This window comes from Pseudogymnoascus verrucosus, assembly GCF_001662655.1.
Source record: "Pseudogymnoascus verrucosus strain UAMH 10579 unplaced genomic scaffold scaffold_23, whole genome shotgun sequence".
NCBI classification, from domain to species: domain Eukaryota; kingdom Fungi; phylum Ascomycota; class Leotiomycetes; order Thelebolales; family Thelebolaceae; genus Pseudogymnoascus; species Pseudogymnoascus verrucosus.
The window spans coordinates 33082-56148 of NW_017263674.1; the positions used below are offsets into that span (position 1 = coordinate 33082).

Genomic DNA, 23067 nt, shown 5'->3' on the forward strand with positions numbered 1-23067 from the left:
CAACGGAGTGTTGACAGCGGAGTTTGCGGGGTATTGGTAGCCCGACCCCCTTTAACGAGGTCCCATGTGGTGGTGGATACTAGCGCCGGCAGCGAATTGTCCCACCCGGGTGAATTTCTCCGTTATCACTTTGCCATCAGTGAACTTTGCCGCTCTGAACTTTGAGGCGTATTATGGATCACGATGTGGATTTGGGAATAAGAAGAGTTCCAAGACGGGTTACTTAAATCATGACATAGGTATCGGTCTGCTTTCTCCCGTGTCCAGCCTGGCTCGACTCTGCATAGCTTGCGATAGAATAAACTTCTTCTCTAACGTACTCTCGCTCATTTTAGGCATCACGGCTATTACAACGATGACTGAATTACAGATTCACCGCAATTATGGCCCTCTTGCCGCTGGGAATAAACTCTCACAATTCCATGAAGTCCCGTCAACACACAGCACGGCCAGCACAGTCTCCATCTCACAGGTCCCAAAAGCCGAGGACGTAGCTTCCATTCTTTTGAATACTAGCCAACCCAAGGACGGGGAACTACAGCAACTTTTCGCAGAAAACATAGCAGCAAAACTATGGCGTGTTGCACAACGAGACCTGAAGGATAACGTGATTTGGCCCATATATTTCCGATTTCACCAGTTCAAATGACTTACACTACATCTAGGATCCTCCAACTGCTTACCCTGAGATTGTCCCTCAAGAGGGCTCGCAGCAGGGCCGCTATGAGCTCCGTGAAGCAAGTTTCTGGACCTGTGGATTTTTCCCTGGCTCGCTATATACACTATTGGAGCGAGAAACTCGGTATCCAGGCTCGCAGGGATATCCGCTGCCCCGGAAGACTCTCCTCGCTCTATGCCGAGCATGGGCGGAGCCTCTCCATGCAATGGCCACAAGGACCGACACACACGACATTGGGTTTATTGTCGAGCCTGCCCTGCGGCTTGACTGGGAGCTTACGGGTAATCGACGCAGTCTGCAGTCTATCGTTACTGCTGCGTACAGTCTGGCCACACGATATGTGGCGCCATCAGGGGCTATTCGCAGCTGGGACTTGATCCGCAAGAAGGACGTGAGCATTATCTCCATGGAAGAGAACAATATCGTCATCATAGATAGTCTATGCAACTTAGACCTGCTATTCTACGCTTCAGCATATACTAAAGACACCACTCTGGCGACAATCGCCCGCACGCATGCCCATACCATGCTAACATCCCACCTCCGCCTTGAATCTGGCATCGCAGCATCAATAACAGGATACTCTGGGCCTATTTACTCGACCTGCCACGTCGCCAATATCGATCCGAAAACTGGTGCTATAAAGCAACGCCTCACGGCCCAAGGCTATGCCACGGATTCAACCTGGGCGCGAGGTCAGGCATGGGCTATTTTGGGTTATGCACAGACGTATATGTGGACCAAAGAGCGCATATTTCTCGATGCTGCGTGTGGATTGACCGAGTACTTTTTGCGGCGTCTAGGTCCCGGATACAATGTCCCCCCCTGGGACTTTGATGCGCCAGTTGAGAATCCAGAGAAGCCCGTCTTTGACTCCTCAGCAAGTTCTATTGCAGCCAATGGCATGATGATCTTGTCCGAAGCTCTCGTGGCGGATGGGCAGCTTGCCATTGCAGAAAATTTCCGTATTGCAGCGATTGATGTGGTAAAGGGGCTCCTCCGGGGCGCACTTGCTGAGGAAAAGGCGAGGTTCGTTGTTGACGGTTCACAAAAAGGGTCAGAGAACGACACGCTAGAGATAGAAGACGTCCTGGCTGGAAGCACTTTCGATGGCATACTTAAGAACGGAACAGCGAACAATAACGTGGGCGCAAATCGCAGGTACGCAAACCATGGTTTGGTTTATGGGGATTATTATCTGCTTCAGTTTGGCAATCGACTTCTTCGGATGGGGTTGATATGATATACACATGGGATATAGAGCGCATTGGCATTTTCATTCATTGTAAATTTGCTAGAATAGCGGGGCTGCAAACACATTGGTTGGGATTGCCCTGAAGTTGAACATTTACTTAGAACTATAGATACACTGAATCATCATCAACAATTGACCACCTTATTCCCATCCATCCATATTTGCCGCGAACATTCCCTCATCGTAACTAATGACCCGATCTCTATCCAGAAATTGTTGGTTGAGGAACATTTGCGAGATATATGTGAACTCATCCGGGACTATATCGTTTCCCTGCATCACCGAGACATTCGGTCGCTGCATTAAGGGGTATTGCTGTTGACTGACAGGAAGTTGAACTGGTGTTGGATCGATGCTTATTGGTGTTCGCAGCTCGCCGGTCGGTGGGAATGTCCCCTCGCGCCCTGCCGTCCTACTTGAGCCGTTGGCTTGATATCCGCTGGCAGCTTGGTCCTCGCTCTTAGCTACGTCTTGGACCTCTGGATTTTGGACGTGGTTAGGTTCATTCATTGACCGTCGTTGGCTGTTTTCTTCCGTCCTTTCAATGATATCTTCCTCGTCACTGGAGTCTTCTTGGTCTATGTTAACCACTTGGGGACTATTGATACTGTCGACTCCCAGTTCATTGGCGTAGGCAAGAACACCAATTCGAAAGCCCACGTCGTTTACGCATTTCTCATGCATGCGGCGAAGCAAGCCTGCATATTTAGCAGCTAGGTTCGCGTGGCCTGTAGTGTTTAGTCTCGGGGAACCTTCCCATCGATTAGAGAGAGCATCGAGGCTTTCGATAAGCTTGAAAAATTCGGGGAGGGGATGTTTATCCTCATAATATCTCCAGTGAACTATATGAATTAGAAAACAATACATTCGAATAATGTGATAAGAGGCGCATCTTACCCAGTAACACTCTCGCTGCGAGAAATACACAGAAGGTGAATTGGCTGTTGACTATTTTGCTAGTCGTTGGACTCCAAAGATATTTTTCTGTTATACTCGACGTCTCTAGAGCTGCAGTTTGACACGTATCCGCGCTGCAACGGCTTGGAAGCCGGGTTGCCCAGTCCCAGTTCTCCGGGGGATACGCAATCAACTGATGCAATAGTATCATAGAAGCGTTGTGTGTGATGTGTGCGAGCGTTAAGTTGGGATCCATTATAATCTCGGTTGGTCGTCGTGAGATGTTGGTATCCTTCCATTTTCCTGGCAAAAACATCTTCCAGCTAGGGAGGTTGTGTTAGAATGAGTTGGCAGGCGGAGGGGAGAGAGAAACTATCTTACTGTACAAGTCGCAAATCCAGCTCTTTGAACCTCATCAACCAGCTACCAATCTGTTTTTGGTCCGAAAGGTTTACTTTTTGTTGAAGGAAATAGGTCGTAACGCGACTCATAGACTCAGTGGCTTCAATGCAATAGGCGAACGCTCCGACGGATGACATCGCCTCGGTATTATTGTTCTGACCAAAATTCGACATCGATCCCGGGCTCTGGTGCTCCTCTTCGGGGCTCTGCGCAAGAGTGGGGTATTGTGTTGTTAAGTACGCGATGGAGTTTCCTATCCTTCCAGCCGACTTATCCCATATACCAAAGTAAGGGGCTGTTACCGCTTCTCTCTTCCGCCATAGGACACCGTCTACTGGAAGCCTTCGATGAACATCGTCGGATGTGAGGCTGGTGTTCCACCTAAAAATCGGTAAGTAAAGGGGCAAGTATTGAATGCTATCGTGAGAGCGTACCCTGTCATGACTGAACATAGCCTAAACTAGTCAATATACCAACCAGCAACGAGTGTATTGCCTCACTTACCGATCCATATTGAAAATATTCCAGAACACTCTTCGCCTTGTCTCCGTCTCGGTCCAGTCTTTACATGATGGAACAATAGGACATGGCTTGAGTAATGGTTGCTCGTCAGTATCATCAACCTCGACACTCAGTTGGAGATATTCCACGGTGCGGGTAAGAGAGCCCACGATCGACCATGCGCTGTTCGCCTCGCCTCTTCCGATCTATTCTCATTAGATATAATCAATACATATTCAGGGTGCTACAAGCATACATAGTCAAAGGCAATAATGAGCAGAGCCTGAAGGTTCTCGACCGATAACGAGCCAAATGCATGGAGCAGTACCCAGTCTCGGGAGCGCTTTGTCAACTTCAATGTGCGCCTAATGCTTGCCGGTGTATCCGGACGTATGACCAACCTCACCGCTGCAACTACCATAGCATGCAAGATTGCCTCGATATTTTCATCATATACTTGTTCCGCGAGTTGCTGTCGGAAACTGTTCTCGTGCAGCATGGGAAGCCACGGATGGACCTGGGAGAAGTAGTTGTCCAAGACGCCATCCAGCAAGTATGCAGAAGATTGCTTGTCCAGGGAATCTGAACACAATACTAGTTCTCCCCAATTGAAATTTCCTTCTGATATCAAGCGCCTCCGTTTTGCTTGATGGCGAGGTGAGAACTCAGCTGACCGCTTAAGGCCTTCTACCAATTGGCCCTCTGGTTGAGTTGGGCCTTGAGATGAGGCAGTGGTTCGACGATTATTCATAATTTTAAACTCTCTCATTTCCCTTTCGAATAATTGCAAGAGCTCGGAAGCTTCTCGCGGCCTGTGGTCGTCGCCATTACGCCACGCAGGGCTTGGCGCATACCCAGAGCTCTGAGCTGACTCAGTTTGTTGCTGCAACTGCTGCAACAGTTGCTCAACCCTGTCTAACAAAGAATCAGTAATAATTGCAAAGTATCGCCCATAAAAATAAGTGGCAATACAAACAAAATGGCATTGCAGTACTAACCCACTCTCCTATTCAAGTTTTCCACCGCCCCGGGCTTCAAGCCGGGTTTCTCGCGTGCTTCGTAAACACATCCAGCCCCTAATCACGCAGACGATTAGCATCAGGAAAGCCTATTGGACTGAGCTGTGTTTACCCAGCCTTCTGCACTCCTTGCAAGCCGGTAGCTCCTTTGAACAGCCAAGCTTACGTCGCCGACATTCCCGACATGCGGGTCTGGTGGAAGCGGGAAGTGGAGTTTGCGATGAATCCATTCTCCGGCCCAAAAATAATAATCGCCAGGTAAAGGAGCTGTCTGACACTTTCCGGTTGACGGGTTTACCTTTATACAATGCCCGCTGCCCTTTGCCCGTTCTCCGCCACAGTAATCCCGAATACCGAACCCCGCAAAATTAAGCCCCACAAATCATATTGACCCCCGCAAACTATCCCTGCTCTTCCCCGCACCAGCCTAACTGCCGCAAGTCAACCACTCATCCGAGACCTTCTAGTCCCCGAAAGCACCTGCTAGCATCGGCGCGCGTATCTTTTCTGTTGAAGGTAATATTTATGTTTTTATGTATTGCGAGATTATTATGCGTCGATAGCTAACCCGAGGAACCAGAGTAGTACGAAGTGGCGTGACTGGAGTGAACATAGGAAAGCTTCAATATTGCTTCCGACCTTGATGAATGCCTAAAAGATCTTCTAACTTGCCATTTCTGTCTTGTTCTCGCAGTGTTACTGCTCTCCCATCAATCCCAATATGCCACCGCTACTTGGGTTTTCCGATAATCCATTCCAGTCCCGCGATGATGTCTTGCAAGCTGCCACATCCCTCCTCAAACCTCTAACGCCTTACAAGTCACCGTGCGGCGCCAGGGTCAAGTTGTCCACTGCAACAGGAACAGGGTTTGATGAAATCTCAGCTCAACTCGAAGGCTTTGCAAGGCCACTCTGGGTTGTTGCGGACTTACTCGCAGCGCAACCCACCACGTCCGCGACCGCCTCCGGGGATCTAGATCTCTACTCATGGATTCGCGGACTGGACGCTGGCGTTGATCCGCGTTCGGATACGTTTTGGGGCCATACAGGAGAGCATGATCAACGCATGGTGGAAATGGAGCCCATAGCATATGCGCTCTTGACCGCCCCTACGGCATTTCTATCAGCGCTCCCGAACACACCAGGTTCGGACTCTCAAGTGGATCAGCAAAAGAGAGACCGAATTGTAGCCTGGTTGCGGTTAATAAATGAAAAGACAGTTCCCCCATCAAACTGGCGTTGGTTTAGAATTCTGGTGAACCTGGCACTGGTAAAATCCTGTGGGGTTCCCTACGATGAGGTCAAGCCATTTATAGACGTTGATTTCAAAATGCTGGACTCGTTTTATATCGGAGATGGTTGGTCATCAGATGGTCTATGGTCTGCGGACAAGAGGCAAGCAGATTACTACTCGGGCAGTTTTGCAATTCAGTACTCGCAGCTGGCGTACGTCCGTTTCGCACGGGACCTTGATCCCGAGAGGGTCGAGCGTTATCGATCGGAAGCTGGAGAATTTGCAGCGACCTTTTGGAGGTACTTCGATGTTAATGGTGAGTTTTTTGCAATTCACAAGCCCTTAGAACCTGCATTGGATGTGCATTATCTGACGTGTCAAAGGCGCTGCCATCCCATTTGGTCGGAGTCTGACGTACCGTTTTGCATTTGCGGCATTTTGGTCGGCAGCGGTCGTTGCTGAAATTCCTCTTCCAGCCCCATTAAATGATATGGGCGTCGTCAAAGGACTTTTGTTGCGCCACCTCCGTTGGTGGGCAAAGCAATCCGATATCTTCAACACAGATGGAACCCTCAATATCGGTTATACTTACCCAAACATGTTCATGAGTGAAGATTATAACTCGCCACAGTCGGTCTACTGGTGTTTGAAAACATTCTCGGTTCTTAGATTGAGTGAGGATCATCCTTTTTGGCAATGTGAAGAGCTCCCCCACCCTCTCTCAACAAATACTCTATCTCATGAGCTGGGCAATCAAAATGATACAAGTCTCAGCCCTTTTGGTGTCGTTAACCCCGCCGCGCAAATCACCTGTAGTCTCCCAGAGCATCACTTCCTCCTCTCCGCAGGACAATCGACGCAAAAGCCGCACCGAGCCAGAGAGGCCAAATACAGCAAACTCGCATACTCGTCCGCATTCGCATTCAGTGTTCCAGTCGGCCCTCTCCTCTCCCAGATGGCACCCGACAGCACTCTATCAGTTAGTAATGACGGTGGCGACACATGGAAAGCTCGATGGGAGCCAGAATCTGCTCGGATCAAGTCAGTTCAACTCACGTTAGAGGGTCAAAAAGATAGTGGGCCGAAAACTACCACTGTACCGGTCCTCATAAGCGCGTGGCGGCCGTGGAAATCTACTGATTTTAAGATTGAAACTATCCTTATTCCTCCCTTGGAGAGGTGGCCGGGATGGCATGTCCGTGTACACGTATTGACTTGGAAAGCCCAATATTCAGACTCGTTGTTCCAGTTAGTGGATGCGGGTTTTGCAATATCAAGTGAAGGAGTTACAGGGGTTGTTCTGCCTACTCTTACCCCGGAGCTGAGAGACTTATTGTCCAGTGAAGATGAAAAGGCAACAGACGCGGCCCAAGAAGGTATTTGGGAAGGAGATTATAATTGCTTAGTTCTTTCCGACGCAGGAGCGAGTGGTATCGCTGATTTATCGGCCGGAGCCCAAAAACGACCACCCATCGATCCTGTATTTGGCGGTCGTGAGTGTCGAAGCGATCTCTTGAGGCCAGATTCAAACACAAATTTGGTGGCACAGAGATCTCGCATTCCCTCGTTGCATCACCGCTTCCAGGTCCAAGGTAATTCTAGCGAAGCATGGCTTATCACAGGGATTTTTGCTGTGTCTAGTTCTTCTGGATTAGATAATGCCAGTATCAGAGAGCTATGGCGGGACAAACCGCGCCTGGACGTAGAGGAATATACCAATATATTATAGAGCTCGACCATCCTATCATGCCCTAGAAGTAGTTTAAATAGACAGCAAAGCGTGCAAATATAATTTAATTATTATCTACTAAATGTTAAAATTATCCAATAAGGATTCTCAACTATAGTGTTTAACTAAGAATTCCAAGTATCAAGAGCATCTCTTGCCAGGGCCAAATTCTGGATAACAGCCAACCCATACTGAGCGACATCATTTGACCCGAGCCAGGGCGCTTCATCAAGAGCCACCAAGACTGAGCTACCACTCATATGGGTAGTATTCCAGGGTGTGTTTGGACCAAGACCATCCGAGTTCAAGAGATCGCGCCACGCTCGCTTGGCCAACGTCGTGTTGCTGGTCTGGTGAGCGGCGTACGCTGTGAGACGCGAATGAGCCTGTAGCAAGCTGATGTCCTTGAACTTAACTCCATAACGAGCTACCTGTTCGTCACCAGTTGCTGCATAGTAATAACAGTAGTCGTACCATGCGTCTTTGAAACCTGCTGGGAGGTCATCGCCGTAGTACTCGATGGCCTCGGAGACTACTTCGGGGAGACCAAATACGGCTGACAGATGAGAGACATCGACGAGACCTTTGTTGTCGGGATCCAATGGAGGGGGGCCTAAGGTGCTGTTCTGAAGACTGTACAATCCGGATCCAGTGACAAAGCCATACTTGAGATTAGCGATGCTGGTGATTGTGCTCGTGAGCTTAGTCTTTGCCTCTTCCCATCTAAGTCCGCGGCGCTCCCATTCAATGAGCCATCCACTGGCAAGAGCAGACCAATCGGTTCCCAGACTGAATGCAACCGTTGAGTTAGGGGTTGGAACCCAGCCATCTTTGCGCACTTTTCTTTGAGGGTCCAGAATTCCGTACGTCGTCTCCGTGTCCAGAAGCTCATCGAATAGCTCTCCGATCCGCTCGTCACCGCCGGAGAGGTAGTAGAAGTACTTGCGGTATTGCGGTTGCGAAATACGGGCTTGCTTTGCGCTATCAGCCCAATGCTGGACACCGTGGCGGGTGCCCAAGCCCTTCCAATCACCAATGTGGTAAACATCGACCTCACCAGTGTGGCGGGTGAGAGCCTCTGCGAATCGGTAGACATCTTCTCTACCAGTGCGTAGGAAGTATTGCCAGAAAAATAGGTCGGGGGAAAGCTCGGAGTTATCCCAGCCATACCCACCCACATCGTAGCGCCAGGTATGCCTATCTGTATCGTAGCTATGCATGAAATCGCCGTAATTTAGGAACCCGTACCACCTGCGTTGCTCGACTTCTTTTTGATATTGCTTGAAAAGGAAATCGAGGTGGCCCTCAATCTCTGCAGAACGTGCACTAGTGGTATCAGGCAGTCCCCAGTAGGACCCAAGGGCCTTTGTTTTCTGAATATATGCGGGTTCTGCCGTCAGAACAGGTGGGTTGTTCATATGTTCTGTCAAATCCGATAGTGTGTCTCTCGAAGGCGTCTTCTCAAAGCCAAATATGAAGACTTCACTTGTTCTAGCAATTCCATAAGGAGTATTGAATCCCGGTTCGTAATCTTCATATGTGATTTCAAGAGCGTCCAACTGATCGGCATAGGTTGTCTGGTTCAGGCCATCATGGTAAGGGCGAAGATCTAATGGTTCTGCCGCTGGGTCGTAAAGCCACACCGTGATCTCTCCGAGGTCTGAGGCAGCATTGGAGATGTCAAGACCACTAGGATAGCGCTTCCAGAAGTCACGTAGTCCCACGGCCAGTCCACCTTGTGTAGCGCCTCCAAGATATGCAAGTCCGCCAGCGCGTGTACCTCCAGAAATGTTGATCCAGCTTTGTCCAGCTTTGGTGCGTTTCTTCAGGGTGAAGCCATCGGAGGATAGTTGAGACAGGCTGTAGTCGCCCCAAGCTGGGATCCACTTCATTCTGGTCGACACACGCGTATCCCAGGTACTAATGTCTGGAACCACAACACCATCATACTGTGCAGTCCTCACGGCTGCTCCAGGATCTCTCCTTAGGCCGGTGATCCCTTTCACCGCTTCGCTGAGAAGGCCGCCATCAACACCAGCAATCCTAACATGGCGATTGTATAGTTCTTCTCCTTTCAGAGGGACTCCGAATCGGATCCCCAGGCCGGTGATGAAATTCTTCTCGGCAGGTGCATCAAACACGAGACTGTGGACAAGGCGAATGGCATCGGAGTTAGAGTACAGGTAGAACCGCAGGACGAATGGAAGCCAGTCATCATGAGGGCCTCCACTAGTGACTTGATGCTTGCCACGGACGGTGACCAAGGCACGCACGGAATTCTGCTTTCCCACTGTAACTCCCTCAATTTTACTCGCGAAGTTGAGGTTCTTAATCGGCTGCTTTCCACGGCTATCGGAGTTGGAATCCACACCCGACTGGCTTTGAAGAACAAGTCGACCATCTTGCCCAATTATCTTCCCACCTGCAGTCTGGATCGTATCAATGATGTTGCTGCCTGATTTCGGGAATGACACTTTCAGTTTGCCCGTGTCGACGGTAATCTTCTTTGCGGTGTCGGTAACCTTCAACTTATTTTTGCTGTTCGTGCTGGCAGACTCAACGGATGCGGCCGACTTTGAAGCAGTCACGGTGTATTCGTCGAGGATGTTCTCAGATGCTGCAATTGCATGTCCAGTCCACTTGACCGAGCCATCAGACCAGTAGCCAGTCACCCATGACTGGAGATCGACCTGGTTGGATCCGCTGGAGACGGTAAACTTAGTTTTCTTGGGATCATGCTGACCCTGTGCCCATGGGACACCAAAGGTTGTTCCAAGGTTGTGTGCCGGCTTGTCACCAAGCCAATGCACAGTTGCCGCGCTCGAGGAGCCAGAATTGGTAGTGGGTGAAGCCGTGCCCAATCCAAAGAAGCCGCAGAGGGCAATATAAACTGGGGTCCGCATGATTGAAAGCCACTTGCGTGAGGATTCACTCCCAAAACTTTTGGAAATGAAGCACGCCCTGGGCAAAACTTAACTTGCCGTGGTTGAATAGTCCGTGAGGGTCAAAACTGCAGACTATATAGACAATTACTACATCACGTAGCCACTTAACTTTTGCACGCAAGAGTCCTCGGTGAAGATGGTGCACCGAGATTGCACCATATGATCCATGCATGATGCAGCTAAGAATTGGAGTTTAGATGATCTGCCCATGTCTTGCGCCTGTTCCTATCCTGAGCTTCCAGCGAGCACTTGTTTATCTCGGGTTAAAGATGGGCGATGGATAATCGCGAAGTTAATTCTCCGTTGAGGAGACCATTAACCACGAATGACGGAGCGCGGGGGAGTGCGGGGGTTACAGGGGCAATACTGCCGGTAATTCGGAGTTTCTTGGCTCCTTGGCTTTGATCTGATCGGTCGTACTTCGTAAACTTGTGGAGGCACGTGGGAATATCAGTCTGTATAGTTAGTAAATATTTGACGACAACTTGTGCAAGCGTCTGATATAGTATGTGTCGGTAAAAAATACAGGCGAGACCATTCGGCCGAGTGGTGGTGTCAACTATTGTGTCTGCAACTAAGGCCAGACATACGGCAATAGGTAGAGACAATGATTTATTTGGGCTTGTGTATGTGTATGTAATAATATTTATTGTATTCATAATCTCATAATATGTACATTCATAATCTCATAATATGTACTCGATGACATGGCTATTGCGCCTGCCTACTCTGTATATTGGTGGCGGGTCGCACCTTCCTCCAGTTCCAACGCTCATCGCTCCCAAGTTTTACGTTAGGAGGAGCTTGACAATGCTTAGCAACAGCTAATACCCAGTGAAGTGATTAACCAACTGCAGCAGTCTTAAGACTTAAGATTCAAGCGTAATTACCCCCCTCATTTAGCGTATGCCGCAATAGCTGGCTCGGTGAAAACATGGGTCTTGTACGCGACGATGTTGGGAACAGCAGTGAGCAAGATGCTTTCACCCGTGATGCCGTTCAGACCTGGGGCAGCCAAAGCCCAGCATAGCGTCGCGGTATTCAATCGAGAGCGGTTTCCTGGTCCATCATGGGTGAGTGCATCTTCGATGAGAGCCCAAGCAACTGCATTGTACAGAACACCTTCGTGGAGAACAATTTGAATGGTACCAGGGCACATATCTTGGACCTGGTTGTTTGAGACACCGACATTGCGAGCATCCAACATAATAGAAGACGCGCCAGCTCCAGACTCTGGCTGGACAATCTCATCGGTGGCGCTGTAGAAAGTTGTGGTGGGAACATATGCGCTATCGCCGCCGTTGCTTCGGAACGTGGCGATGAAGTTCGACTTGTCTCTTTGTTGTTTGATCGATGGTGTGCAGAGCGCAATGGTCAATCCGCTGCAGACCAAGTCGGCCTCAATAGTGCCCCTGAAATCTGGGGCGAGAGCCACGAAATCGGACACGACGCTCCTTGTCGACGGCCAGTACTTCAAGCCCCACTGTGTATTGATGCCTCCCTGGGACCATGAAATCACAGAGATGTTCTTCTGCTGGCTGACGCCAGAAAGGTAGTTCATGGCGTAGGCCACGTATTCACCATTCACCTGCGCGTCTCCCAAACTATAGCCGGGGATGTTGAGCCATACTGGGTCTGCGTAGGTGGAAGCAGCCAACAGCTTTCCAAAGGCATTCGAATATGATACCCCTCCTGGAAGCGAAGTTCCGGGAACCAGGAGCACCGGTTGCTTTCCGGTCTTGCCATACTGGAAGGTCGATGGGATGTAGATGGCGCTGCGGAGGGTGTTCTCGTCTACCGAGTAAGGGGCATCTCCGGCAGCCTTCTTGGGATAGATCGCGGTAGCTGGGTTGATGGTGTTCTTGTTGTTAGAGGAGTTCACGCCAGTCGTCTGTCGTGCTTCCAGGGCCTGTCGTGCCTCGAGGGCCTGACGCGCCTCGATGGCCTGGCTGATCTCGGGGGTTGGCACGGCCGAGACATGAGAAGCCAAAGCTAATAACGAGGCATAGCTCAGGAGAGTAGTGAAGCACTTCATCTTTCCGTGTAGCTAATTGCAGAGGCACTGTCTTCTTTTGGATGGCGAGAACTGAGATGAAGGCCGTAGGATGCTGATCTTGTCTGGTTCAACTAACATTCCTCAGGGATTCCCCACACTCTTTATATACTCTAGTTCTTCGTCTGCCCAAGGGCAGCAATCTGAATGGGTCCCCATTGCCGCGCAATCTTCTTCTCGTTATGGGGCCATAATTTTTCACATGTTAAGAAAAAAAACAGAAGACTGGGGATATAATATGGGGATTGGGTTTGACAGTCTGGGGTTTAACTTTTCGGCATGTGCACGCACACGGACGCACTTGCGGGGTATAGAACGCTGGGTTGGGATAGGGCTAGCGCGCGGGGGGACTATTACAATATGGGGTATGGGGTATCACGCGGACGATGATTCTCAGGAACCATCAGGAACTAGCAGGAAACCTTACATTTACATGTGAGAAGTGAAAATAATTATATTGTATCGGCTCTTTGACCTACCTAATAGGGCCGTTTGAAGCACACTTCCAATGCCACGATCCAAGAAAGTGTGCATATTCTCTAGTTAGTGCGTTATGCTTCGCGTTATGTATGCTCATCAACGATCATCACCAATCTCTTCCGAATCAACCGAGCCCACGATCAAGGCAGTGCTGCGGAGTCCTGGAGCACACATCCGAACAAATTACCAATGCCATAAATATACTATACCAAAAGTAGGTGTTTAATTCTACGCTTGTGGGGGTGGCTGGGCAGAGCTTGACTAGAAGGGAATTATTTGCGAGTCAACTAAGTTGACTCGGACGCGCGGAGCTGAGTCCCATTTAGTTTATTACTGCCTTGGTATCGTTTGGGCTCAAGCACCCCTGAAATCTCATAGCCGCACACATAAACTTCGCATTTATGAAAGTCAATGCAAACCCAGACATTATTGAAGGAGGGAGTTACAAACTCAAAATATATAGACTTTTAAATTTACATTAGAAATAGGAGGACCTAATGCCGGGACAGCGGCCATTTATGTAGGGAGGGGCGTGGGGGTTTTCTAAATCAACAAAACTCAATCGTCATCGTACAAAAGCAAGCTCTCCACACCACCCCGATCCACCTGCCTTCTCCCACAAAGGAAGGAGAGCATCACCACACACAGGCTAGAAATACGGAGCACACCGTAAAAACGTAAGCAATTAGCGTCGGACCGACTAACTAGAAATCTCGCTCATATATTATGACCAGCAACACAAACATGTACACGAAATATAGCGTACACCAAGCGCCGAGAGCACCCGCACCTGTATCCAGAACTCCAAATCCACAGCGAAACCTGCGTGAGGAACCCACAACAGCAGCTTCTAGATCTCATCTCCCTCCTCACCAGCGGCAAAGTCCCACTTTCTGCCTCCCAGCTTCCTCACCCTCCCCTTCACCGGACTCGTTTGCGTCCCAAGATGACCCAGGACGTCCCTCGGCTCCCCGGTCCTCTTCGTAGGGCTGCCTCCTCCAACCTCCCTCTGTAGCCTTATCACCATAGCTCTCAGCGCGCGATTCTCCTCCTCTAGCTCCTCCATCCCCTCATGGTTCTCCTTCCCCTCTCCCTCCATTCCCAGACCCCTCACCAGAACCTCAACCTTGCGATCAAGATGCTCACCCCCCCTCTCCTTCTCCTCCTCCCACCTCGCCTTCCACCTCTTCAACTCAGTCTCAAACCTCTCCTCCATCTCCCCCCACATCTCCTCCCTCACAACAGCCTCAATCTCCATAGCCCTCTCCTCAGCACTCACCAGCCTCGCCTCCGCCTCCTCCCTCCCCTCCCTCTCCGCCACAACCTCCGCCCTCAACATATCCATCTCCTCACTCAACCGCGCAATCTCCATCGCAGCCCTCTCCATCGTAGCCCTCTCGTCATGACCCTGCTGTCCCTGATACGAGCCGCTATTCCCGCTAGTGCTCCGCGGCGGCGGTCCCCCAAAGACGGATGCCGTGATCGACGGGATGCGCGGGACGGTGATCTCGCGCGCTAGCGCTGAGTAACGTAGGATCTGGCTCGTGGCGTTGAAGTCGCCGACGGGGTCTGCAGCGACGATCATAGTAGCGCGCTGCGGGCGCGGCGCGTGTGAAGATCCGGAGGAGGTGGAGGGGAAGGAGTTGGAGAAGAGGAGCTCGGTGAGTTTGCACTGGCGGTATGGGACGAGGTTGGGCTGTGTAGGTTAGCATGTGTGCCATGACAACATTGGAGCTAGAAAACTTACCTTTGTCGAGTTCCCTAGCTCGCTCTGCATCTGCAGACATTGTCCCAGATACATTAAACTCTCATTAATCTTGCCCGCCTCCGCGAGTGTTGCGCCCTGTGTCCTCGCATCCCTCGCTCTCTCACTCCCGGCAAGATCCACGATCGTCAGCGCACTTCCGCGCCACTGCCCTGTCTCTCCTCTCGCGTTGCGCGACCGCTTCTTAACTTCTACGCAGAAGAAGCCGTGGCTGCGCGAGGAAACGCTGTTGCTCCCTGTGCCGGCGACGCGGCGCTCATGTAGTCCAGCTTCGAGGACCATGAGGGCCTCGCGCGCGGAGGCGCAGATGACTTTGCGCAGGCCGGCGACGAGCTTGCGCTCCGGGCTGGCCTCGGTGGGTTTGAACAGGAGGGGGCGGCGGCGAGGCTCTTTGACACTGGGGGTGCGAGGGGAGGGTGTGAGGAGGTCGTAGATACGGTCATTGTAGACTTCGTACATAGAGATTACGACGGCATAGTCGGTGGCGGGGTCGGAGGGGAGGGTGATATCTTCGATAGATGGTGAGGCGGGGGTGGGCGCTGAGCGGGGCATAGGTCGCCTGGGGGTTGGCGGGATGGATTCGCCCTTGAGTTGAAATTTAGCATCTTTCTGGCCTGGAAGTCTTGTGGCATAGGTTCTCGTGGATCTCATGTAAGAAGGAGTCCGGGCGGACGCTTGTGCGCGGTGCGGCTCTGGCGGGGTAATTGGCCTGGCCAGCCCATGACTTTTGGGACTTCTGGTGCGGCTACTGAGCCGCGGGAGGATGGGGTAGAAACTTTTCTCATGGGGGGAATGGGAGGGACGGGGAAATGAACCGGGTATATGAAAGGGGGTATGTACTCTCATCGGCGTTGCAGCGCGTGAGGTTGCGCGGCTGGCGCACGATTGGTCGCCGTAGATAATATCCAGGAATCCTTGCGAGGAGAGGACTTGTGCTTCTGATGGGTCTGAGGCGGCCACAGAGGCGTGGAGGGAGTATGTTGTGGAGGGGTCGAGGATGTTGTTTGAGATAGAGCGGAACAAGAGATCAAGAGCGAGTTGTGTAAGACCGCGTTGACTGCGAGATCCGAGGATCGTATGGCTCTTCTTCACATCAGTATTGTTGACGCATAAAATTCAGGGCGCGTTGTCTCACCTTTCCTGACCCCGTCACCCCTAGAGTGGCCAGGAGGCCATCCCTCCCATCCCCGCCGTTTGCCGCAAGGACACCCTCAACGAGGGGTATCACACCCGTTCCATGAAAAATATCCAGCTGCGAGGCCTCTTCTTCAAACACCTGCGTAAAACCGAATTTCTCTACCGCCCTCCTCCTGTTATCATTCGGTGGGTTGAGTGTGATATGTGTCGGGGCACCTTCATTCGATTCTTCGACCGTGACGAACCGCTCCGAAGTGGTTAATGTTGGGTAGAGCGAGTTTGGCGCTGGCGGAGGTCGTAAGCGCAGGTACACTTGGAAAAGCGCGGATTGAGGCTTTGGAGGAGGCTCCATAACGAAAGTCGTGGTTCGAGGAGGTGGGTAGGTAGTTGATTCCAGCGACGTGTTCGTGGATTGGCACTTTGTGTCAGTCCGATGGTTCAGGTCAACATATGTTGCGGTTGACGCAGCAACCATCCCCTCCCGAGCGCTTATCGCCAACCAACAATGGCACAGTTCCTTGCTTATTTCAACGCCGGCTTCGATCTATTGTTAGCATTATTCGGTTTTAAATTTCAAAGTCACACGTCCGATCAAGAGGCATCGATAATAAAGTAAACGCCATTCAATTTTCCGTATCATAATCCTAGTGTTACCACACTCATCTTGCTAAAACTTCCTATAATATATATTTCCTTCACTCTTGTCCCCTCACATGAGATAAGAAACCAACGGTTCCCAACATATCGCTCTCCAATTCATAGCTCCTCCTGGACTCTGTGCTTCGCCTTTTCTTTCTCCTCATATGCGCGATCCTTCGCGTACGTTCCGGCCTCCTGGGCCCTATTCTTCCCCTTGGTGCCCTCATACTGCGCAGACTGGATTCCATTCTGAACTCCAACCACGATCTGGTTATATGCCCAGTCAAAGTACTCCTTCGCCTTCGCCAAGAGGGTACCCTGTGGGGTAGTGGTACCGTGGCGGAACCAGTTGGCCTGGTTGCGTGCCCATGCGCGGAGCTCGTTGGTGTTGCTGCCTTGTGGGACTGGGACGCCGTATGTGTCGAGGTAGGCCTTGAGCTCCGAGTCGGACCAGGTGTCGAAGGTGTTGGACTTGGCGGCATCAGTGGCGGCGGCGAGGTAAGAGGTTACAGTTGCGAATGATGCGCCAGAGGCAGCAGATGCGGACGAGTAGTAAGCCTGAGCGGCGGCGAGGAGGTCATCACGGGTGGCACCGGCCTTGCTGGCTGCCTTCTTCGCCTGCTTGTCGCCGGTGGAGGTCAACCACTTCCTAAGTGACGCATTAGCAACTGATCCTTTCAATTGAGGCAAATATACTTACTTGAGATTATCAAAGGTCCAGGTGTCGTAAGTCCAGGCGTTATATCCGGAGGCGGCCTTGTGGGAGTGCTTGCGAACAGCCGCAACGAGCTCGTCCTTCTTGCCATTCTGAGGAGCTGGAACACCACGGGAGTCCAGGTATGCCTTCAGGCGGGTCTCACTCCATCCAGCAATAGCGGCATCGAATGCCTCCTGAGCCTTCAGCTGCGCATCCTCGGTAGCTTTCGCCCACTGGTTGCCGGCCTTCGAGGTAGCAGCGCCGTAGCCCGAAGCAGCGGTCGCAGAAAGGGTGTCGTCGAGAAGTCTCGCGCGGTGCTTGCGGAGGATGGCCAAGAGTTCGGCGTGCTTGGAGCCTTGTGGGACCTTAACACCGTTCTTGTCGGCCCATTCCTTGATCTTGCTATCGTCCCAGTTGGCGATGATGGAGTCGCTGATAGAATCGGCGGCCTTCTGGGCTTCTCTCTGGACCTTGGTCATGGAGGACTGTGCCTTCAGGGTAGCGAGGCGGGAGTTGCGCCGGACAGAGGCAATGAGCTTGTCGCGTGTGGCTGGCTGTGGTGCTGGGATGCCATGGGTATCAAGCCATTCCTTAAGATCGGACTCAGACCAGGTCTCGTACAGCCAGTTACCGGGGTAAGAAACGCTGTCACCAGCCTTCTTTGCGACGGTTTCATAGTCATAGCGGATTTTCTGGAGGAGATTATCACGCTTGCGTGGCTGGGGGACTGGGATGCCGTGCTTGTCGGCGAAGGCCTTCAATTGAGAATCCGTCCAGCTAATGATAGTTAGTATGGAAGTTCAAGCTCCATCACAGTGGGTAGCAAACATACCTATCAAAGATCCAGTCCTTGACGCTCGAAAAGGCATCTTCAGCCTTTTCCTCGGTCTCATACCAATAATTCTTAACGCTATCAACCAGAGATTCTTTGTTGGCGCCCGCCGCATTAGCAGCTTCCTGGCTCCTCTCGTTCAGGTATGCCTTCAGCTGGGTGGTATCCCAGTCGCTGTATGGCGACACAATCTTCGAATGCCAGTTGTCCTGGACCAACTTCTCGAGATCGGCGCGATCAGCTGGAGTTGGGTGTGGAATGTCATGGTCTGAGAGCCATCTCTCGAGCTCGGTCTCGTGCCACTTGTTGTAGACTATAGAACCCGTTAGCAATCCGGATCCAGTGCTATATTTGGGTCGTCATCGCTGATATTGTTGGCGATATGAAATATCGATGACGACACACGAAAATCGACATCGATGCTATCTGATAGCTTGAAGAACGAAGCCTTCGCGTCTCAGAGCTCAAAGGGTGAAGAGTATATTCCTTTTTGTAACAAAAAAGGTCCTGGTCGAACTTACTAGACTTGCTGAACCAATTACTAGCAACTACACCTTGGCCCAAGAGGCCCAAGGTCAGAAGCTGTGCAAAGAGCTTCATGATCTCTATTCTCGGCAACAATATAGCTCGCTCGTCAACCTCTCAATCTTTATCTCGCGATCAAATATGTCGAAAATTAAGTAAAATCCACGATCAATTATATGGGATTTAGACAGTGGGAAAGAAAAAGTATGAAGGAGTAAAGTCAAAGATGCCAAACGGTTTTACAGATGATGTATTTGACCTTGCGTGATGTGATACATCCTGTCCTTGTACGTACCTCCAAGTGCAAACAAAGCAGTGACATCATCGGCGGGGTTGTCAACAAGCTCAGGGTGCCACATTTTGGTCAGGGTTGCTGTGCCACTTGTGGCGCAGAATTGTTAGACTTCACCAATAAAATATGTCCGTTGTCTAATTGGGAGTTGTTGCAGGTGGTAATTGGCCTTGGGTTTGCAACGTATGGCCTACTTCATGCATGTTTGGCAGAAACTGGGAATTGTGATGATCCAGGCCTATGTTTCGCCATTGCAGAGGCCAAGTTGTCTGAAGGGCTATGAGCTACGACGATCTCATAAAACCTGTGATGTCATGGTAGAACCCCGACGACGATGGTACAATGAGCGAGTAGAAACATCACGGCCAATGAGACAGTTATTTTAGAGTCTGACTTCAAGCTTCAAACTATGAATTGTCCGTAGCGATATCACCGCATCACTCCAACCACCTCCCATTACTTCTCAACCGGCCTACAAAAGCACGTAAGATGCTTCCCCAAAAACTGCGGAACATAGCACTCCCTATACCTCAAATCCCTCGTCGTGTTCCCATCCAGCCTCAGATCGAACCTCCTAAACAGCGCCGCAAACCCCAGGAACATCTCACAGTACGCCAAGTTCTGACCGATACACATGCGCGGCCCCTTCGAGAAGGGGGCCAGCCAGCGCTCTAACACGGCCGAGTCATCCACAAGCCAGCGGTCGGGGTTGAAGTTCTTGGCGTCGTGGAAGAGGACTTCGCTCTCGTGCACGAAGGTTCCGGACATACCTACTATGACCTGCGAGTATGTTAGCTATATGGCAACGAGACTCGTAGAAAGGACGCAGGAGGAGCATACCCGGCTTGGGACTTTGATGCCACCAATAGTCGCGCCGCCAAACGGGGTGATGCGCAGTAATGGCGACACAATTCCAGGGCTCATGCGGAGAGACTCCGTTATCACAGCTGTGAGATATGGTAATTGCTCCAGATCCTCAAACGTAGGCGTTTTGTTCAGATCCGGCCACCCCTCCTGTAGCTCCCCCACCAACCTCTCTTTGATGCCATTGTTAGATAGTACATGAAATATCCCCACCGTCAGCGCATTCGCCGTGGGGTGACCAGCGGCGAATATCAGCGCCTGTGCTTCCTTGTAGAAAGTCTCCGGGTCATAAACTTTGCCATTGTTCGCCTTCTTGTCTAGGAGGCGGTGGTATACGGTCTCGTGCGGGCTGTCGTCTAGACTCTTCGGGTTGTCGATGACTTGATTAACCTGCCTCCCCAGAAGAGCGCGTAAACGCACTAAGCCTGTCGTCGCTGGTGATAGCTGTATTGATATCCAGATCGGGAGGCTCTGCACGAATTGGCGGAGCACAGGGACGTGCCTGAAGAATATTGTCGTGGGTAGAGAGGCTTCCATGGCTTCAACGGCAGGTGCTTTGAATCCGGGGGCGCCAAGCGCGTCGATAGATAGGTTGAAGCAGTATTGTAGGATCGTATCCAAAGAGAAGCACCGGAGGCCGTAGAAAAGGTCGGAAGATTTGCCCGCGGCATCGTTGGCTTCCAGGGCCTCACATAGGCGGTCAATCTGTTGCAAGAACGATATAAGTAGGTATCCAATTTGTCAGGTTCGGTTTGGGGACGTACGTTGTTCTGCACGAGGGATTGGAGCTTCGTAACAGCTTGGCGAGAGAACATGGGGAGAAGGACATCTCTCCGCTCCTGCGCCTGCGCATATTTCAGCGAGGCAAAGCATGAGCGATCCAAACCAAAGCTATGATATTGTTCCGGCTCTTTGTCCCAATGGTTCGCAGAGTTATATATATCGTAGTATGCTTCCGGTCGATCGAAATGGAGCTGCAATTGTCAGCGCTTCGCCCGTGCCTGGTGTGGTGGGATATTCGTGCCTCGTTTGGTCCCACGCGAACAACAGGTCCTGTGACAGAGTTAGAGATATATCGTCAGCAGCGATTGGCAGGGGAGCTTCACCATAAACCTTGTGCAACTCCCGCAAGTGCATAGTCCACGACCGCTTCTGGTAGAGCTCTATAAAAGTCTTGTACCACCCCGTCATGGCCGCGAAGTCCGGCCCTGGAAATGCGGACAGCGGCCCTGAATACGCACCCTTGATCGATTTGTAGATGCCATTGAAGAGGACATAGGTGAGTATCCCCAGCGTGGGGTAGATGGGGAAGTTGCGCGCGATGAACCAGAGGGTCTCGGGGAGACTCATGATGGGCCAATGCGCTGTCGCGGGGAAGCAATGTGATGATGGAAGGAACGCAGGAGAGAAGCAACTTCTCGGAGAAAAGGTAAACTCTACCTACCCTCAGGAGCCGCGCGATAGAACCTTACATCCAGAGGGACGGATAGGCGCATACATACTTCCGTGCTTGGATGATTGTACGGTGGTGACAAGCTTAGCTCATTAGAATTTGATGGGGAAAGTGGCCGTGCTGATGCCCACAGGGGCGCATAGTTTGCGGGGTTCGCGCGGGGGCGTGGACCGACCACAAGATCCTCCAAGAGAGGGAGCTCGGCAACCAGTAAGTGATATTTATATTTTATTTGCTAACTGCTGCCTCTGTCCGTTTAAGTGGTCTATAATTTCTTTGATAGCATACCGTTAGTCAAAAATATAATCATTTTATCTGTTGTTGCTAAACTGATACTTCGTAATTATCTTTATTTAGCTATAGAAATTTACAAAAATGGTTTCTCATTAAAAATGGCCGCCATGATCATGACCTTTTGTCAACTCATAAAGTCGGAATTGTGTCATTATAACCATCGCAACATCCACCCCCTAGCCTTTCAGCATTATCTTCCTTAAGGACATCCGCATTGTTCGGAAAATCCTTAGGCCTCATAGCAATAAACCCGCTGACTGTTTTCGCCGAGAAAATATCCGAGTGTCACTGCTTCCATAATAATGCCAGAAGCCCAAGAATCTATCTGTTTACAAATATACCCATCATCCCACCCAAAGACCTTGCTCCTTGAATGCATATCATAATCAGGGCTCTGCGACAGCGTAACTCGACGTTTTGTCTCTTCTAGGATGTGGTCTTGCCAGGATGCCTCGTACCTTCGTTTCAGCGGTGCGCTGTAAATGCCATACAAGCCCGGAAACAACACAATATCCAGCTGGCAGTAGTGAATCATTTCGGGCTTTATGGGCCGCTCGTTCAAAACTTCGAACCGACCGCCCTTCTCAGGACCAAAGAATCGATAGCCAGTCTCTTTGGCGTGGCGCCATTCAGACCTCTCACGAACAGAGAAGGGGCTATCCTTCTCAATGCATTCCACTAGGCCTACCGCAGGCCTCCCACGGGCTGCGGACCGCATAAGCTGAAGATCTATGATCCCATCGACAGAGACCTGGAAAAGACTGAACAGGGCATCTGAGTCGTTCCGGATATCAAAGACAACCTTTGGGATGGTTGGAGATTCGAGGATGCTTTTTAATGACGTTCCGCTGGCGGTGGTGGTTGAGAAAGCGGCTTCGTTCAGGCTGTGGATATCGATGAGGTAGGTCTTCTTGGTGGGAACGATGTGGAGCGTGAGGAAGGATATGGAGCCGCCGCGGCCAACTGGGATTCCCTCCAAGTTGATGTACAGAGAGGGAGGCTCAACTGCAAGTCTGCAAATGCTGTCAAGTAGAGATAGAAGATTCTCCTCTGAGTCTATGACTGTGGTATTGCTTTTAGGCGATTTGCTTGACATGATTGGCGTTGGATTGTCGTGATATTATCGTGGTGATAGGAAAGGAATGAAAATAAAAGAGAAGGGTGAGGCGAACGAAGAGGTTGCTTAACAGTACGTGGCGAGGCTGGCGAATGGGAGTAGCAGTGAATGATTACACATGCTTATTCCAATAACAAAGCCCTCAAACAGCATGACGAATGGCACTGCTATCCATCAAACTCTATTACAATCAGAAAGCCGTGTAAAAGGGGGAGAGCTACTTAGCTGCCTTTTCACTCATGAGAAAGCAGAGTTTGC

General features: G+C 50.9%; 9 protein-coding genes across 9 annotated transcripts; 2 read left to right on the forward strand and 7 right to left on the reverse strand.

Moving 5' to 3' along the window:
• The first annotated feature begins 3 nt into the window (after nt 1-3).
• VE01_05593 (uncharacterized protein) lies at nt 4-2071 on the forward strand. The gene is made up of 2 exons (XM_018275056.2): nt 4-607; nt 666-2071. Exons 1-2 carry the CDS (start codon nt 65-67, stop codon nt 1920-1922), a joined length of 1800 nt encoding a protein of 599 aa, XP_018130173.2. The 5' UTR covers nt 4-64; the 3' UTR covers nt 1923-2071.
• Nucleotides 1981-5054, reverse strand: VE01_05594 (uncharacterized protein). Its single transcript, XM_059463715.1, has 8 exons — nt 4866-5054; nt 4733-4810; nt 3991-4649; nt 3738-3940; nt 3668-3688; nt 3213-3614; nt 2832-3154; nt 1981-2776 (listed from the first exon to the last, which is right to left on the reverse strand). Exons 1-8 carry the CDS (start codon nt 4981-4983, stop codon nt 2076-2078), a joined length of 2505 nt encoding a protein of 834 aa, XP_059319686.1. The 5' UTR covers nt 4984-5054; the 3' UTR covers nt 1981-2075.
• A 138-nt stretch (nt 5055-5192) lies between these two features.
• VE01_05595 (uncharacterized protein) lies at nt 5193-7772 on the forward strand. The gene is made up of 3 exons (XM_018275058.2): nt 5193-5269; nt 5334-6303; nt 6371-7772. The coding sequence occupies exons 2-3, from the start codon at nt 5475-5477 to the stop codon at nt 7714-7716; spliced, it is 2175 nt and encodes a 724-aa protein (XP_018130175.1). The 5' UTR covers nt 5193-5269; nt 5334-5474; the 3' UTR covers nt 7717-7772.
• Nucleotides 7773-7823: 51 nt separating this feature from the next.
• VE01_05596 (uncharacterized protein) lies at nt 7824-11109 on the reverse strand. The gene has a single exon (XM_018275059.2). The coding sequence runs from the start codon at nt 10617-10619 to the stop codon at nt 7842-7844; it is 2778 nt and encodes a 925-aa protein (XP_018130176.1). The 5' UTR covers nt 10620-11109; the 3' UTR covers nt 7824-7841.
• Nucleotides 11110-11549: 440 nt separating this feature from the next.
• Nucleotides 11550-12892, reverse strand: VE01_05597 (uncharacterized protein). The gene has a single exon (XM_018275060.2). It carries the CDS (start codon nt 12694-12696, stop codon nt 11557-11559), a length of 1140 nt encoding a protein of 379 aa, XP_018130177.1. The 5' UTR covers nt 12697-12892; the 3' UTR covers nt 11550-11556.
• Nucleotides 12893-13785: 893 nt separating this feature from the next.
• On the reverse strand, nt 13786-16536 carry VE01_05598 (uncharacterized protein). The gene is made up of 4 exons (XM_018275061.2): nt 16095-16536; nt 15800-16042; nt 14942-15544; nt 13786-14890 (listed from the first exon to the last, which is right to left on the reverse strand). The coding sequence occupies exons 1-4, from the start codon at nt 16446-16448 to the stop codon at nt 14045-14047; spliced, it is 2046 nt and encodes a 681-aa protein (XP_018130178.1). The 5' UTR covers nt 16449-16536; the 3' UTR covers nt 13786-14044.
• A 169-nt stretch (nt 16537-16705) lies between these two features.
• On the reverse strand, nt 16706-19236 carry VE01_05599 (uncharacterized protein). Its single transcript, XM_059463716.1, has 4 exons — nt 18786-19236; nt 18265-18577; nt 17436-18209; nt 16706-17384 (listed from the first exon to the last, which is right to left on the reverse strand). Exons 1-4 carry the CDS (start codon nt 18862-18864, stop codon nt 16853-16855), a joined length of 1698 nt encoding a protein of 565 aa, XP_059319687.1. The 5' UTR covers nt 18865-19236; the 3' UTR covers nt 16706-16852.
• A 261-nt stretch (nt 19237-19497) lies between these two features.
• On the reverse strand, nt 19498-21487 carry VE01_05600 (uncharacterized protein). Its single transcript, XM_059463717.1, has 5 exons — nt 21052-21487; nt 20970-20998; nt 20710-20919; nt 19922-20650; nt 19498-19861 (listed from the first exon to the last, which is right to left on the reverse strand). Exons 1-5 carry the CDS (start codon nt 21293-21295, stop codon nt 19538-19540), a joined length of 1536 nt encoding a protein of 511 aa, XP_059319683.1. The 5' UTR covers nt 21296-21487; the 3' UTR covers nt 19498-19537.
• A 289-nt stretch (nt 21488-21776) lies between these two features.
• VE01_05601 (uncharacterized protein) lies at nt 21777-22885 on the reverse strand. Its single transcript, XM_018275064.2, has one exon. The coding sequence runs from the start codon at nt 22786-22788 to the stop codon at nt 21922-21924; it is 867 nt and encodes a 288-aa protein (XP_018130118.1). The 5' UTR covers nt 22789-22885; the 3' UTR covers nt 21777-21921.
• Nucleotides 22886-23067: the final 182 nt, after the last annotated feature.

Excerpts from the sequence above, each read along its gene's own strand:
- VE01_05593 (XM_018275056.2), top strand. The coding sequence starts at position 65 with ATGTGGTGGTGGATACTAGCGCCGGCAGCGAATTGTCCCACCCGGGTG. Across the intron at positions 608-665 it reads AACGAGACCTGAAGGATAAC|GATCCTCCAACTGCTTACCC; the intron begins GTGATTTGGCCC and ends CACTACATCTAG.
- VE01_05594 (XM_059463715.1), bottom strand. The coding sequence starts at position 4,983 with ATGGATTCATCGCAAACTCCACTTCCCGCTTCCACCAGACCCGCATGT. Across the intron at positions 3,689-3,737 it reads AATATTTTCAATATGGATCG|GCTATGTTCAGTCATGACAG; the intron begins GTAAGTGAGGCA and ends TGACTAGTTTAG. Across the intron at positions 2,777-2,831 it reads CGCAGCGAGAGTGTTACTGG|TTCACTGGAGATATTATGAG; the intron begins GTAAGATGCGCC and ends TAATTCATATAG.
- VE01_05595 (XM_018275058.2), top strand. The coding sequence starts at position 5,475 with ATGCCACCGCTACTTGGGTTTTCCGATAATCCATTCCAGTCCCGCGAT. Across the intron at positions 6,304-6,370 it reads GAGGTACTTCGATGTTAATG|GCGCTGCCATCCCATTTGGT; the intron begins GTGAGTTTTTTG and ends GACGTGTCAAAG.
- VE01_05596 (XM_018275059.2), bottom strand. The coding sequence starts at position 10,619 with ATGCGGACCCCAGTTTATATTGCCCTCTGCGGCTTCTTTGGATTGGGC.
- VE01_05597 (XM_018275060.2), bottom strand. The coding sequence starts at position 12,696 with ATGAAGTGCTTCACTACTCTCCTGAGCTATGCCTCGTTATTAGCTTTG.
- VE01_05598 (XM_018275061.2), bottom strand. The coding sequence starts at position 16,448 with ATGGAGCCTCCTCCAAAGCCTCAATCCGCGCTTTTCCAAGTGTACCTG. Across the intron at positions 16,043-16,094 it reads GGGTGACGGGGTCAGGAAAG|AGCCATACGATCCTCGGATC; the intron begins GTGAGACAACGC and ends GATGTGAAGAAG. Across the intron at positions 15,545-15,799 it reads GCGCTGCAACGCCGATGAGA|GGCGAATCCATCCCGCCAAC; the intron begins GTACATACCCCC and ends TTTCAACTCAAG.
- VE01_05599 (XM_059463716.1), bottom strand. The coding sequence starts at position 18,864 with ATGAAGCTCTTTGCACAGCTTCTGACCTTGGGCCTCTTGGGCCAAGGT. Across the intron at positions 18,210-18,264 it reads AAGGACTGGATCTTTGATAG|CTGGACGGATTCTCAATTGA; the intron begins GTATGTTTGCTA and ends AACTATCATTAG. Across the intron at positions 17,385-17,435 it reads TGGACCTTTGATAATCTCAA|GAAGTGGTTGACCTCCACCG; the intron begins GTAAGTATATTT and ends TGCGTCACTTAG.
- VE01_05600 (XM_059463717.1), bottom strand. The coding sequence starts at position 21,295 with ATGAGTCTCCCCGAGACCCTCTGGTTCATCGCGCGCAACTTCCCCATC. Across the intron at positions 20,999-21,051 it reads GGAGTTGCACAAGGTTTATG|GACCTGTTGTTCGCGTGGGA; the intron begins GTGAAGCTCCCC and ends ACTCTGTCACAG. Across the intron at positions 19,862-19,921 it reads GCATCAAAGTCCCAAGCCGG|GTCATAGTAGGTATGTCCGG; the intron begins GTATGCTCCTCC and ends ACATACTCGCAG.
- VE01_05601 (XM_018275064.2), bottom strand. The coding sequence starts at position 22,788 with ATGTCAAGCAAATCGCCTAAAAGCAATACCACAGTCATAGACTCAGAG.